A 14,779-nucleotide genomic window follows, 5' to 3' on the forward strand; every position below is an offset into this window, starting at 1 on the left:
TTTACAAGGCGTGACCTTAGGCAGAGGGTTAGTTTACTCATCTTCGAAATAAGAATAATGATAGCTACCTCATAAATATCAAATGAAGGAACATATGTAGAATAGTTTGAAAAGAGCCTGGGATGTAGTGTTATTAAATAGTATTCAATATTATATCATTATAGTATTCCTATTACTAGGCTTAAAAGGAGGTTCTCAGTTATTAAGATTAAACAGAAAGAGACTCACAGATATAGAAAACATTTATGGTTACTAAAGGGGAAAAGGGAAAGGGAGGAGGGATAAATGAGGTTGTGATTAATATATATACACTACTATATATAAAATAGATAAACAGCAAGGACCTTCTGTATAGCACAGGGAACCATGTTCCACATTTTATAATAACCATAAGGCGAAAGAGTCTAAAGAAGAATATATATAATCTAAAAAAGAATCTAAAGAAGAATATATGTGTGTCTAAGTGAATGCTATGTTGTACACATGAAACGAAAAATATATTATAAATCAACTATGCTTCATTAAAAAATTAAATTAAAAAAAGTATGTTTATGTGGATTTTATTTCTACAAATTGTATTTATTCTGCAAATGACAGTGGCTCAGTTCAGTTCAGATCAGTCGCTCAGTCGTGTCCAGCTACTTGTGACCCCATGAACTGCAGCACGCCAGGCCTCCCTGTCCATCACCAACTCCCGGAGTTCACTCAAACTCATGTCCATCGAGTCAGTGATGCCATCCAGCCATCTCATCCTCTGTCGCCCCTTCTCCTCCTGCCCCCAACCCTCCCAGCATCAGGGTCTTTTCCAATGAGTCAACTCTTCGCATGAGGTGGCCAAAGTATTGAAGTTTCAGCAATAGTCCTTCCAAAGAACACCCAGGACTGATCTCCTTTAGGATGGACTGGTTGGATCCCCTTGCAGTCCAAGGGATACTCAAAAATCTTTGCCAACACCACAGCTGAAAAGCATCAAATCTTCGGCAATCAGCTTTCTTCACATTCCAGCTCTCACATCCATACATGACCACAGGAAAAACCATAGCCTCGACTAGACGGACCTTTGTGGACAAAGTAATGTCTCTGCTTTTGAATATGCTATCTAGGCTGCTCATAACTTTCCTCCCAAGGAGTAAGCGTCTTTAAATTTCATGGCTGCAATCACCATCTGCAGTGATTTTGGAGCCCCCCAAAATAAAGTCTGATGTTGTTTCCACTGTTTCCCCATCTATTTCCCATGAAGTGATGGGACCAGATGCCATGATCTTAGTTTTCTGAATGTTGAGCTTTAAGCCAAACTTTTCGCTCTCCTCTTTCACTTTCATCAGGAGGCTTTTTAGTTCCTCTTCACTTTCTGCCATAAGGGTGGTGTCATCGGCATATCTCAGGTTATTGATATTTCTCCCAGAAATCTTGATTCCAGCTTGTGCTTCTTCCAGTCCAACATTTCTCATGATGTACTCTGCATATAAGTTAAATAAGCAGGGTGACAATATACAGCCTTGACGTACTCCTTTTCCTATTTGGAACCAGTCTGTTGTTCTATGTCCAGTTCTGTTGCTTCCTGACCTGCATATAGGTTTCTTAAGAGACAGGTCAGGTGGTCTGGTATTCCCATCTCTCTCAGAATTTTCGACAGTTGATTGTGATCCACACAGTCAAAGGCTTTGGCATACTCAATAAACCAGAAACAGATGTTTTTCTGGAACTCTCTTGCTTTTTCCATGATCCAGTGGATGTTGGCAATTTGATCTCTGGTTCCTCTGCCTTTTCTAAAACCAGCTTGAACTTCTGGAATTTCATGGTTCACGTACTGTTGAAGCCTGGCTTGGAGAATTTTGAGCATTACTTTACTAGCATGTGAGATGAGTGCAATTGTGCTGTAGTTTGAGCATGTTTAGCATTGCCTTTCTTTGGGATTGGAATGAAAACTGACCTTTTCCAGTCCTGTGGCCACGGCTGAGTTTTCCAAATTTGCTAACATATTGAGTGCAACACTTTCACAGCATCATCTTTCAGGATTTGAAACAGCTCTACTAGAATTCCATCACCTCCACTAGCTTTGTTCATAGTGGTGCTTTCCAAGGCCCACTTGACTTCACATTCCAGGATGTCTGGCTCTAGGTGAGTGATCACACCATCGTGATTATCAGGGTTGTGAAGCTCTTTTTTGTACAGTTCTTCTGTGTATTCTTGCCACCTCTTCTTAATATCTTCTGCTTTTGTTAGGTCCAAGGAAATCCAACCAATCCATTCTGAAAGAGATCAGCCCTGGGATTTCTTTGGAAGGAATGATGCGAAAGCTGAAACTCCAGTACTTTGGCCACCTCATGTGATGAGTTGATTCATTGGAAAAGACTCTGATGCTGGGAGGGATTGAGGGCAAGAAGAAAAGGGGATGACAGAGGATGAGATGGCTGGATGGCATCACTGACTTGATGGATGTGAGTCTGGGTGAACTCCGGGATTTGGTGATGGACAGGGAGGCCTGGTGTGCTGTGATTCATTGGGTCACAAAGAGTCAGACACGACTGAGCAACTGAACTGAACTGAAGGGATTAATGTGGCTGAACTATATTTACCATATCATAGCAAAGGTCAAAGGAAACAGCCAAATTTAAGTAGTGTTTCAGTGTGCCTCACAGCTGGTATCAAAGCAAGTAGTATATTTTGCAATTGGTTTATTCTTATAGGAGAATTTAGCCTGAATCCACTGATTTTATTACCTTACGTATATTTTACCTGCTCAGCTGTCCAATGAATGCCACTAGCTTCATGGCTCATAGAAGCACACCTGGCTTAATGAACCTGAGTATCTATGCATCCACTTTAAAGGGCCCCACATATTACGTTGCTATTCCTGCATAAAGTGAATATCTACCCCACATATGAAATTAGGCCAATAAATCTCCATTGCCCTGACATCATTATGGGTTATCTTTACAAAGATAAAATAAAGAACTTTTAATTAATTATTAACTTTAGGTCTATAAAAATTCTACTTACAGTAAATAAAGAAACCAGAAGTAATTATATCAAAGCATCAGTAAAAAAAAGAATCAATACTAAGTTAATTATTAGCCCATTAATATACTGGTATATAAATACTCAATGCAATTTTTATAAGCTCCTAGCATGCATTCTTTATAATGAAAGAATATGAAACTGTTAGTTTTTTGTTTTCTATTGAATCTCTTAATTTTGAAGCTATTTAAATGTATAGTTGCTATATTGATACAGGTATTTTTTTGATTTAAGGGGGGAAAGACATGGCTTACCTGGTGTATGATCACACATCCTATGGAGCTTAACAAACTCATTTGCAGTGTCCACAGAGGAAAGACCAAGGATTAAAATAGTATGGAGGAAGAACAGCTTATTTTTCCTAAAATTATTATTATAAGAACATCTTGTATTGAAACACTGCCTTTTCTTGGAAATATGTAAAGCCTAAATAATTGTTCTGTGATCCCATAGGGTGGGATTAGTTCTCCTGAGTCAGATTAATTTGAAAGGAGTCATACATAAATAAATGCAATAGTTTGAATAGTGAAGAGATATCTCAACTTTGTATTATTCTGTGATTTTTAATATTATCAGAACATTCAGAGATAAAACATGAACGGTCATATTATTCTAGGATAATGATTATCCCTTTGTAATTAAAAAACAGTAAAGTACAAAATTCATCCAAATGAGTGTAACAGCAGACTTGTATGAGAGGTACACTGCCATTTCTTTTAGGAATAGTATTCTTTTCATTGTGAAAAGATTATTTAATGTTTCTCATATGCCAAACATCTCAATAAAACACTTCTTTCATACAGAGAGACTATTAAGTAGTTTATATGCACTACAATAAATTCCTGTTTTCTCTCAAATGTATGTTTCCCCTCTGGTGTTTACAATATTTGTCAATGGTACTTCTACCCTCTCATTTCCCAAGTGCAAAACCACAGAATATTCTACTTTTCTCCCCTTCCCAAGTGCCATGCATTCAGGCTGTGAATGGCTCACATTTTTTTTTTTTTTTAAAATGATCCAGTCTGTGACCGATACAGTCTGGGACTGGATATTTCTGCTAATGAGCTCAGCAAAATACCTATTGCAATTCCATCACATGAATGGAAGAATCTGAGATTCAGAGAGGTGAACTTACTCAAGGCTACACAGACATACTGAAACAACTAGGACTGGAACTATGTTTTGTTGTTCCTTAGACCATTAATTTTCCCACTATCTTTTCATTTCTGCTAATATTACTTTTACATTATTCATACCCATCTCCTCTGATTCAGCTACCTCTTCCCAAGATCTGGTTCTTACGATTTTGCCAATAATGTCCTAACTGGTACTCTAATTTCATGCTACACACAACTATTGGCTTCATGCTCCTGAGACACACTTCTCACCACACCCCAACCCTTTGCCCGAAATTTCCAAAGACCACTCTTTACAAAATCATGTCTACCTGCCTGAAATGTATCTCCCAAAATTTATAGGTTGAAATACTAACCGCCACCATTGATGATATTAGGAGGTGGGACCTTTGGAGGTGCTTTGGAGATGAGGGTTGTGCCCTCATGAATGGGATTAGTGTTCTTATCAAAGACCTCACAGGCTCCCTCACCCCTTCTGCCATGTGAGGATACAGCTAGTGATTACCAGAATCAAGTGAACCAGGAAAAGGGCCCTCACCAGATTGTTACTATGCTGGCACCTTAATTTTAGTTTCCCCAGCCTTTACAATGTTGAGAAGTAAATTTCTGTTGTTTATAATCTACCTAGTTTGCAGAATTTTGTTAAATAGCCCAAAGGGACTAAGATACTTAGCTTGTCATTCAAGGCCTTCTGTCATCAGCCCAAACTGAATTTCTGCTCACTGTACATTCACTGGGCCAGTCATTCAACAGATATACTCTGAGTTCCTATGGCATACCAAACATTTTGCCAGGTAACACCAAAATGAACAGGACACAATCTAGTCTTATTCATCAAGGAGCTCATTGTCTAATAAAGTCCTTTAATTACATATGCAAAGAAAATGTTCTACAAGGGCAAGCTTGATTGTTTTATAGGGGGCCTGTCAGAAAAAAAGTTAAGACATATAGAACAAGTATTTACACTATAAGCATTTGTTTTGTATTGATAACTGCTTTACACAGGATGAAATAAGATTCAAATAATATATCAGAGATCTTTGAATTACTTAGCTATTTGTCCAAGCTCAGTTAAGTGCCAAAGCTTATGATCTTGCTAAACCATACATATCTACTAAATAGACTTATATAGGAAAATGATTAAAAGTTATTTTTTGATAATAGCTTACCAGGAAGTAGAATGTTGTCTGTGTTTCTTTGGGCCCGGCCTATCTGGACAGTTGTCAGGTTCACTGTTGTTTTAAGAGTATTTTGTTTCTTCAGTGATGTTTTTATCTGCTTCTGTGACTTGACAATATTTGCAAGACTACTGGACAATGATTGATTTATATACCAAGTTAAATTAGATAGGACAATTTGAGTTTTTATTTCAATTACTGATTCCACATATTCTGTCAGATTTTTCTGAAGAAGTTGTATATTTGGTAGGGAATCTTTTATCCTCTTGGGTATGGTAGCATTCAGTTCTGATATACTTCTAGAAGCATCATGACATATTGTTACTACTTCATAGAGAGTCTTGTTAATAGAAGAGAGATTAATAGAAGGATGGATGGATTTTGCTTCTAGTGCTTTAAATCTGGAATTTAAGACCTGCAATTGTAGAGCCTGGTTGCTCTCATTTGTCGCTGCACTGTCTTTTTTCAGTGAAACATAGTAAGGTATGAGCATCTTGGTCACTTTAGACTCAATGCCTTGCAATCGAGTTTCAAAATTTTTGGAAATTTTTGTGGCTGAGAGTATTTTTTCCTCCAGATGACTTATATTTTGCTGGAATTTTATCACTTGGGAACTGGTTTCATTGAACATTTGGGAAATCTTTTGAAAGTTGGATGGCCTTAGTTTTTCATCTTTAGGAATATATGCAAGGGCCTTGGCAACTTGCAGAATGAAGTTATATCTCTGATTGTCATTGATCAAAATCTGAATAGAGTCATTCAAATGTTGGAACTGAGAAATAAATGTCAATATAGTGTCCATATTTTGGGTACATTTATGATGGCTCTCTGGATCATAGTTTATTCTATGTAAAGTTTCTTTTAATACATAGTTGTCTTGAATGAAATCAATGGCATCATTTACAATAGTTATTGTCTTATTTATACCATCTTCCGTTTCTAAGGCATGTTCATCAATACGTCTCTCTAAGGCAACCCCACGACTCTGTACTTCATTTCTAAGTAAGTTGTATCTTCTTGTAAGTTCTTTGGTAAGTACATTAAGACTGTTAACAGCCCTAGTCAGACTTTCCACTTTTTTCTTTGTAGCTACTACTTCCTTTGGTTGTTCATAAGTCATTGTCTCTCTCAAGGATGCTCCCTGCTCGAGCAAAGGTTGAAGAATCTCCATATCATAAGTCAAATCATTTAGTTGCTCATTCATTTTATCCATTTTATTGTCCATTGGAAAGAGAAACTCAACCAATGTTTGGTTTAAAACTTGTAAATTCTCTTCTGTATCCTTAATTTGAACTTTAATATCATCTCTGTACTTGGATAACATGTCTTCACATTCCTCCCTGACAGATTCTTTTTCCATCTCCAAAGCAAGGGTGAGATTGTTTATCTTGCTGTCTTGGGCATGCAAATCATCAGATATCTGCAACAACATCAAACCTTGCTTCTTTATATTCTGATGTAGAGTAGATACGTATTCAGTGATGTTATTGCTAACTGATACAGGAACTGGAATAGTCTTCTGATTTGATGCTTGTTCAGTTGATAAAAGATGCTCTTGCACTTCCTTCATTTTAGAAAGGGTCTTGTTGAGGGATTCATAATGTAGAATTCTCCTGGAGCGCTCCTGTTCTAGAGCATCTTCTAAATGAGTCTGCTTTGCTTCTAGTTCTTTAACAGGCCTCTCACACATAAAGGTCATTTCTTGTCTTATATTTACAATGTGATCTTTCAGGTCCAGTATATCAGTTGAAGTAGGCCTATTTTCTTGCATTAAAACAGACTTTTGCTGGACTGCTACTGAAATTACAGATTCATTAACTTGTTGAATTATTTGTCTGACATTTTCAAGTTCCTTGGAGACGGTTGATACAGTCTTGAAGAGCTGGGCTACGGTCTCTTCTATGTCAATTTGAAAAATTTTAAATTGTTCTCTTACTATTTCTTTTACCAGATCATTAATGCTTTTGGACTTTAGGCCTGGAGAAAGAAATAAGAAACAACAATAAATGACATACGATTTTAACTGTGTAAACTCTTTATATCTCTAAAAAGATAAAAGTTTGTGACTAAACATTAATGACATGAAATAAAAATATTTCTTAACTACATTGCTTATGAAATTAAAAAAAATTACTGGCGTTCCTACAAGGTGATCATTTCTTAATTGGTAAGTCTTGAGGGGGAAAAATCAGTTGCAGGTAGCATACACTAGAACTGTAGAACTAAGCTTCTTTGAACAAAAAGACATGAAGCAAATACGATGGACTTCAGTTAACAGACCCTTGTATGCAATGATTCTAGCCTTAGTTTTATATGAAAATAAACAGTTTGGGGCTTTCTGTCTTAGTACCTAACATTAGCTCATGGCTGTTTATTAGCTTTCTAGTACAGTTGACCCTTGAACAAAGCAGGGATTGGAGCACTAGCCCTCTGCACAGCCAAAACTCCACATATTACCTGTAGTGGCCCTCCATTATATCCAAGGTTCCTCTGAATCCCTGGTGGCTCAGTGGTAAAGGACCTGCCTGCGAAAGCAGGAAACATGGGTTTGATCCCTAGGTTAGGAAGATCCCCTGGAAAAGGAAATGGCAACTCACTCCAGTATTCTTGGCTGGTGGAGTTGGACATGACTGAGTGACTAAACAACAAATCTCTGAATCCACAGTTCCACATCCTTAGATTAGACCAACTGACTGGATTGTGAGGCATGGTAGCAAGTACTACTGAAAAAAGTTTGCTTATGCTTATGTAAGTGGGCCCAGGAGATTCAAACCTATGTTGATAAAGGGTCAATTGTAATTAGGTTTCAGAGCTTGTATTTTGTGCTTCTAAAACTTAATATGTTGACTGCAGAAAGAAATTTCATGAGGTTCCCAAAGGAGGAGCAATAAGAAGTAATAATCAAAATTCAACAATAGTTCATAATAAGAATGAAATAAAAATAATGAGATGTTTGGGGAACCACAAAACTAAGTCAAATAAAGAGAGAAATTTAAGATATACATGACCTATCATAACATGATGTTAATTCTTTTTTAGGTGATTTTATTTATGTATTTTTAGTTTGATAATTCTTTCTTTAATTTTTTTATTGAAGTATAGTTAATTTACAATATCATTACATTAATGCTTAACAAAAAGGGGAGAGGAAACTTGCCATTAATAAAATACATACTAATACCTCCCTTTTAGAAAGAACAGATTGATCACAAACCAGAATTATGGACATCCAAAAAGCAGCATCAAAAAAAAGGAAAAGAGGAAAAAACTCTTGAACTATTCAGAATCATTTAAAACAGGAAATAAATATTTTTAAAATGTAAAAACAGACAAACCAGTTACATACAAAAAAACAAAGTGGAAAAACTAAAACATATTTGAAGCGTATTTATAGTATGTGGCAATGAAACAGATATAAATGGAAGATATGTTCATTCAAATCCAACAAGTAGCCAGCATTTATAATGCAAAATACAGGTAACATATTACAAAGTATTTTAAATTGTAGGTCTGCACAATGGAGTATTGTGAAACAAGTTATGGCTACTATGAAGACTATTCAAGAAAAATGATTAGCAAATAAAATATATAGTCTCAACATGTCTCTTTTTTAAGCAAGTTTTAAAAAGTATTTAAGTTGCTTGAGAGACTTACATAAAGCATATTGTGAAACAGCAATTATATCAAATGGAATGATGTATTGCTTGAGCATCTTGATACTTGATAATTAATGTGGTACAAAGACAAAGCTGTGAATGGATAAATATTTCCTTAGAAATCCTAAACACTAAAGATGAATGTTGTTAATAGATCTTTTAGGGTCTAGGATATCTAGAGCACAAAATTTACATTTCTAAACCTATTGGACACTGAAATGAACTTAGTCTAAAAACTATAAGTAAGTGAAAATCAACTTGCATGTAATAGAAAAAAAAAGTATATGAAGTATGAAATAGTAATCAGTGACACACAGCACCAAAATACTAAAGAAAAGCTAAGTTTATTAGAAAAGATTAAATAGCTGCAGTTAAGATAAATTATACTGAAACAGTCTAGCTTTTGCATTTACTAACATGAACAATTATACCAAGAAAGGTTTTAAAGTATTTTTATTTTTTAAATTTTACTTAGCATTTGACACACCACTCATTTATACAACAAATCTTCACTGAGTATATTCTAGATGCTACATAGAAAATGAAATTTGGCCAATGAGATTTATGACATTTAAAACAGAATATGGTAGCTTCGCTGAGTGTAAGGCACCACTTAATAGAAAAGATATTTTTATGGCACTTTATATAGATATTTATATGGCACTTTATTTAGTCATTTCCTGTTAGTTAAAGTCATCTTTAATTCTCATGGCAACAACTAGATGAAACATAATAAAATAATTAAGGTTAGGAATCAGACTTCTCTGAAATTTATAACCTAACAATTTTGGCTTTAAAATGTTTTTCAAGATTGACAAGGTCGGGGCAGCGGTCCTAAGGTGGCGGAGGAATAGGACCGGGAGACCACTTTTTCCCCTACAAATTCATCAAAAAAACATTTGAGCGCCGAGCAAATTTCACAGAACAACTTCTGAATGCTGGCAGAGGACATAAGGCACCTGGAAAAGCAGCCCATTGTATTCAAAAGGAGGTAGGACAAAATATAAAAGATAAAAAGAGAGACAAAAGAGGTAGGGACGGAGATCTGTCCCGGGAAGGGAGGCTTAAAAGAGAAGTTTCCAAACACCAGGAAACACTCTCTCCGGCGAGTCTGTGGTGAGTCTTGGAATCTCAGAGGGCAAAATAACCAGGAGGAAAAATAAATAAATAATTAAAACCCACAGATTATGTGCCTAACAGCAACTCCCAGCAGTGCCACAGCCCAGATGCTCACATCCCCCACTAGTAAGCGGTGGGTGGGGAGGGGGGGAAGAGAGGAGGGCCTGGTGGGGGCAGGAACAGGGAGGGGTGGGCGACATTGCTTAGGATAAGGACTGGGCCTGAATGCCCTGAGGGCAATCTGAGGGAACTAGCTTGAGATAGCAACCCAGACTGTGGGATAGCTATCCCATGATCCAGGGAAAAGCCTTAACCACCACCAGGCATGCTAACAGAACAAAGGACTGAGCACAGCTAGCAGGCTGCGGACTAGCCCATTCCCCTGCCAGCCGGGGTGGGGGTTGGGGGTTGGGGGTTGGGTTGGGGGAGCCAGAGCCGGAAGGGGGTAATTGCGGCCCCAGAGAGGCATCCTATACCAAACTGAAAGCAGACTTCGTTGTTAACCAAGACTTCTTGGGATTCTGGACAGTCAACATCTGCCAGGAGGGTCGCAGCTAGAGATCAGCTTCTCAGAAGAGACACATGGCACACCTGAGAAGGCGCGCCCGTTGTACACCCACAAAACTGAGTGGCAGGGATGGGGGAGGGGATAAGTTGCAGCCTTCAACTGGGGGCAACTATGTGCGCCAAGGACCTGGTCACCTGAGATGCTCGGACCTGGGACGGGCACAAAACGCAGGCCCAACCAAGTCTGCGCCTTTGTGGAGTACCCGAGAAACTGAACCTGAACCTGAGCTGCTTAGACCTGGGAAGTGCATGCAAACCAGGGCCCACATCAGACAGTTCCCAGCAGAGCAACCTAGAGTCTGAGCAGTGTAGACTGGGAAAGCACACACTCCGTGAGCGGGGGCAAACCCAGTGTAGCTGAATCACTGTGAATACATGCCAGTGATATTTGTTGGCAGTGTTCCTCCCTCCCCAAAGCACGACTGAACAAGTGAGCCTAAAAAAAGCGACCACCACTGCGCCTCTTGTGTCAGGGTGGAAAATAGACATTGAAGAGACTAGCAAACAGAAGAAGCTGAAATAAACAGAGGGAATCGCTTTGGAAGGGACAGGTGCAATAGATTAAAACCCTGTAGTTAGCACCGACTACATAGGAAGGGGCCTGCTGCTGCTGCTGCTAAGTCACGTCAGTCTTGTCCGACTCTGTGTGACCCCATAGATGGCAGCCCACCAGGCTCCCCCGTCCCTGGGATTCTCCAGGCAAGAACACTGGAGTGGGTTGCCATTTCCTTCTCCAATGCATGAAAGTGAAAAGTGAAAGTGAAGCCGCTCAGTCGTGTCCGACTCAGCGACCCCATGGACTGAAGCCTACCAGGCTCCTCCATCCCTGGGATTTTCTAGGCAAGAGTACTGGAGTGGGTGTCATTGCCTTCTCCGAGGAAGGGGCCTATAGATCGTGAAAAGTACAAGCTGGACCAAGGAACTATCTGAAAATGAACTGACCCCACATTGTCTGCAACAGCTCCAGAGAAAGTCTCAGATATATTTTTACTATTATCATTTTTTAAAGTAAAAAAAAATTTTATATTATTTTATTTTTTTGTTATTTTTAAGTCCCCATTACTCCAATAATTTTCATTTTTATAAGCTACTATTACCTTGCAAAAAAAAAAGAAAGACCCTATTTTTAAAGCAAACTTCAAAACCAAAAGCTGGTTCTTTGAGAGGATAAATAAAATTGACAAAACATTAACCAGACTCATCAAGAAACAAAGGGGGAAAAATCAAATCAACAAAATTAGAAGTGAAAATGGAGAGATCACAACAGACAACACAGAAATACAAAGGAACATGAGAAACTATTATCCACAACTATATGCAAATAAAATGGACAACTTGGAAGAAATGGTCAAATTCTTAGAAGAGTACAACTTTCCAAAATTGAACCAGGAAGAAATAGAAAATCTTAACAGACTCATCACAAGGACGAAAATTGAAACTGTAATCAGAAATCTTCCAGCAAACAAAAGCCCAGGTCCAGATGGCTTCACAGCTGAATTCTACCAAAAATTTCGAGAAGAGCTAACACCTATCCTACTCAAACTCTTCCAGAAAATTGCAGAGGAAGGTAAACTTCCAAACTCATTCTATGAGGCCACCATCACCCTAATACCAAAACCTGACAAAGCTGCCACAAAAAAAGAAAACTACAGGCCAATATCAATGATGAACATAGATGCAAAAATCTTTAACAAAATTCTAGCAAACAGAATCCACAACATATTAAAAAGATCATACATCATGACCAGGTTGGCTTTATCCCAGGGATGCAAGGATTCTTCACAAATCAATCAATGTGGTACACCACATTAACAAATTAAAAAATGAAAACCATATGGTTTTCTCAATAGATGCAGAGAAAGCCTTTGACAAAATTCAACATCCTGCAAATTTATGATATAAACCCTCCAGAAAGCAGGCATAGAAGGAACATACCTCAACATAATAAAAACCATGTATGATAAACCCACAGCAAACATTATCCTCAATGGTGAAAAATTGAAAGCATTTCCCCTAAAGTCAGGAACAAGACAAGGATGCCCACTCTCACCACTACTATTCAACACAGTTTTGGAAGTTTTGGCCACAGCAATCAGAGCAGAAAAAGAAATAGAAGGAATCCAGATTGGAAAAGAAGAAGTAAAACTCTCACTCTTTGCAGATGACATGATCCTCTACATAGAAAACCCTAAAGACTCCACCGGAAAATTACTAGACAAGGCTATGGTTTGGCCAGTGGTCATGTATGGATGTGAGAGTTGGACTGTGAAGAAAGCTGAGCACTGAAGAATTGATGCTTTTGAACTGTGGTGTTGGAGAAGACTCTTGAGAGTCCCTTGGACTGCAAGGAGATCCAACCAGTCCATTCTGAAGGAGATCAGCCCTGGGTGTTCTTTGGAAGGAATGATGCTAAAGCTGAAACTCCAGTACTTTGGGCACCTCATGCAAAGAGTTGACTCATTGGAAAAGACTGTCATGCTGGTAGGGATTGGGGGCAGGAGGAGAAGGGGATGACCGAGGATGAGATGGCTGGATAGCATCACTGACTCGATGGACGTGAGTTTGAGTGAACTCCAGGAGATGGTGATGGACAGGGAGGCCTGGCATGCTGCGATTCATGGGGTCGCAAAGAGTCGGACACGACTGAGTGACTGAACTGAACTGAACTGAATCAATGAATATAGTAAAGTTGCAGGATGTAAAATTAACGCACAGAAATCCCTTGCATTCCTATACACTAACAACGAGAAACAGAAAGAGAAATTAAGGAAACAATTCCATTCACCATTGCAACGAAAAGAATAAAATACTTAGGAATATATCTACCTAAAGAAACAAAAGACCTATATACAGAAAACTATAAAACTGGTGAAAGAAATCAAAGAGGACACAAATAGATGGAGAAATACACCACGTTCATGGATTGGAAGAATGAATATAGTGAAAATTAGTATATTATCCAAAGCAATCTAGATTCAATGCAATCACTATCAAGCTACCAATGGTATTTTTCAGAGAACTAGAACAAATAATTTCACAATTTGTATGGAAATACAAAAAAACCTTAAATAGCCAAAGCAGTCTTGAGAAAGAAGAATGGAACTGGAGGAATCAACCTGCCTGACTTCAGTCTCTACTACAAAGCCACAGTCATCAAGACAGTATGGTACTGGCACAAAGACAGAAATATAGATCAAGGGAACAAAATAGAAAGCCCAGAGATAAATCCACACACCTATGGACACCTTATCTTTGACAAAGGAGGCAAGAATATACAATGGAGAAAAGACAATCTCTTTAACAAGTGGTGCTGGGAAAACTGGTCAACCACTTGTAAAAGAATGAAACTAGAACACTTTCTAACACCACACACAAAAATAAACTCAAAATGGATTAAAGATCTAAATGTAAGACCAGAAACTATTAAACTCCTAGAGGAAAACATAGGCAAAACAATCTCCAACATAAACCACAGCAGGATCCTCTATAACCCACCTCCCAGAATATTGGAAATAAAAGCAAAAATAAACAAATGGGGCATAATTAAAATTAAAAGCTTCTGCACAACAAAGGAAACTATAAGAAAGATGAAAAGACAACCTTCAGAATGGGAGAAAATAATAGCAAACAAAGCAATGGATGAAGAATTAATCTCAAAAATATACAAGCAACTTATGCAGCTCAATTCCAGAAAAATAAAAGACCCAATCAAAAAGTGGGCCAAAGAACTAAACAGACATTTCTCCAAAGACATACAGATGGCTAACAAACACATGAAAAGATGTTCACCATCACTCATTATCAGAGAAATGCAAATCAAAACCACAATGAGGTACCATTTCACACCAGTCAGAATGGCTGCGATCCAAAAGTCTACAAGCAATAAATGCTGGAGAGGGTGTGGAGAAAAGGGAACACTCTTAACATTGTTGGTGGGAATGCAAACTAGTACAGTCACTCTGGAGAACAGTATGGAGATTCCTTTAAAAATTGCAAATAGAACTGCCTTATGACCCAGCAATCCCACTGCTGGGCATACACACCGAGGAAACCATAATTGAAAGAGACACATGTACCCCAATGTTCATCACAGCACTGTTTA

General features: G+C 38.0%; 1 protein-coding gene across 1 annotated transcript in view; it reads right to left on the reverse strand.

The window, feature by feature from the left end:
- The window catches only part of MMRN1 (multimerin 1), a 98,444-nt gene that overhangs the window by 14,484 nt on the left and 69,181 nt on the right, over positions 1–14,779 (reverse strand). Inside the window, exon 7 of the mRNA XM_018049309.1 lies at positions 5,327–7,312. Coding sequence (XP_017904798.1) covers positions 5,327–7,312 — 1,986 coding nt within the window. The remainder of the gene's footprint in view (positions 1–5,326; positions 7,313–14,779) is intronic.

Source organism: Capra hircus, chromosome 6 (genome assembly GCF_001704415.2).
Source record: "Capra hircus breed San Clemente chromosome 6, ASM170441v1, whole genome shotgun sequence".
Classification (NCBI taxonomy): Eukaryota; Metazoa; Chordata; class Mammalia; order Artiodactyla; family Bovidae; genus Capra; species Capra hircus.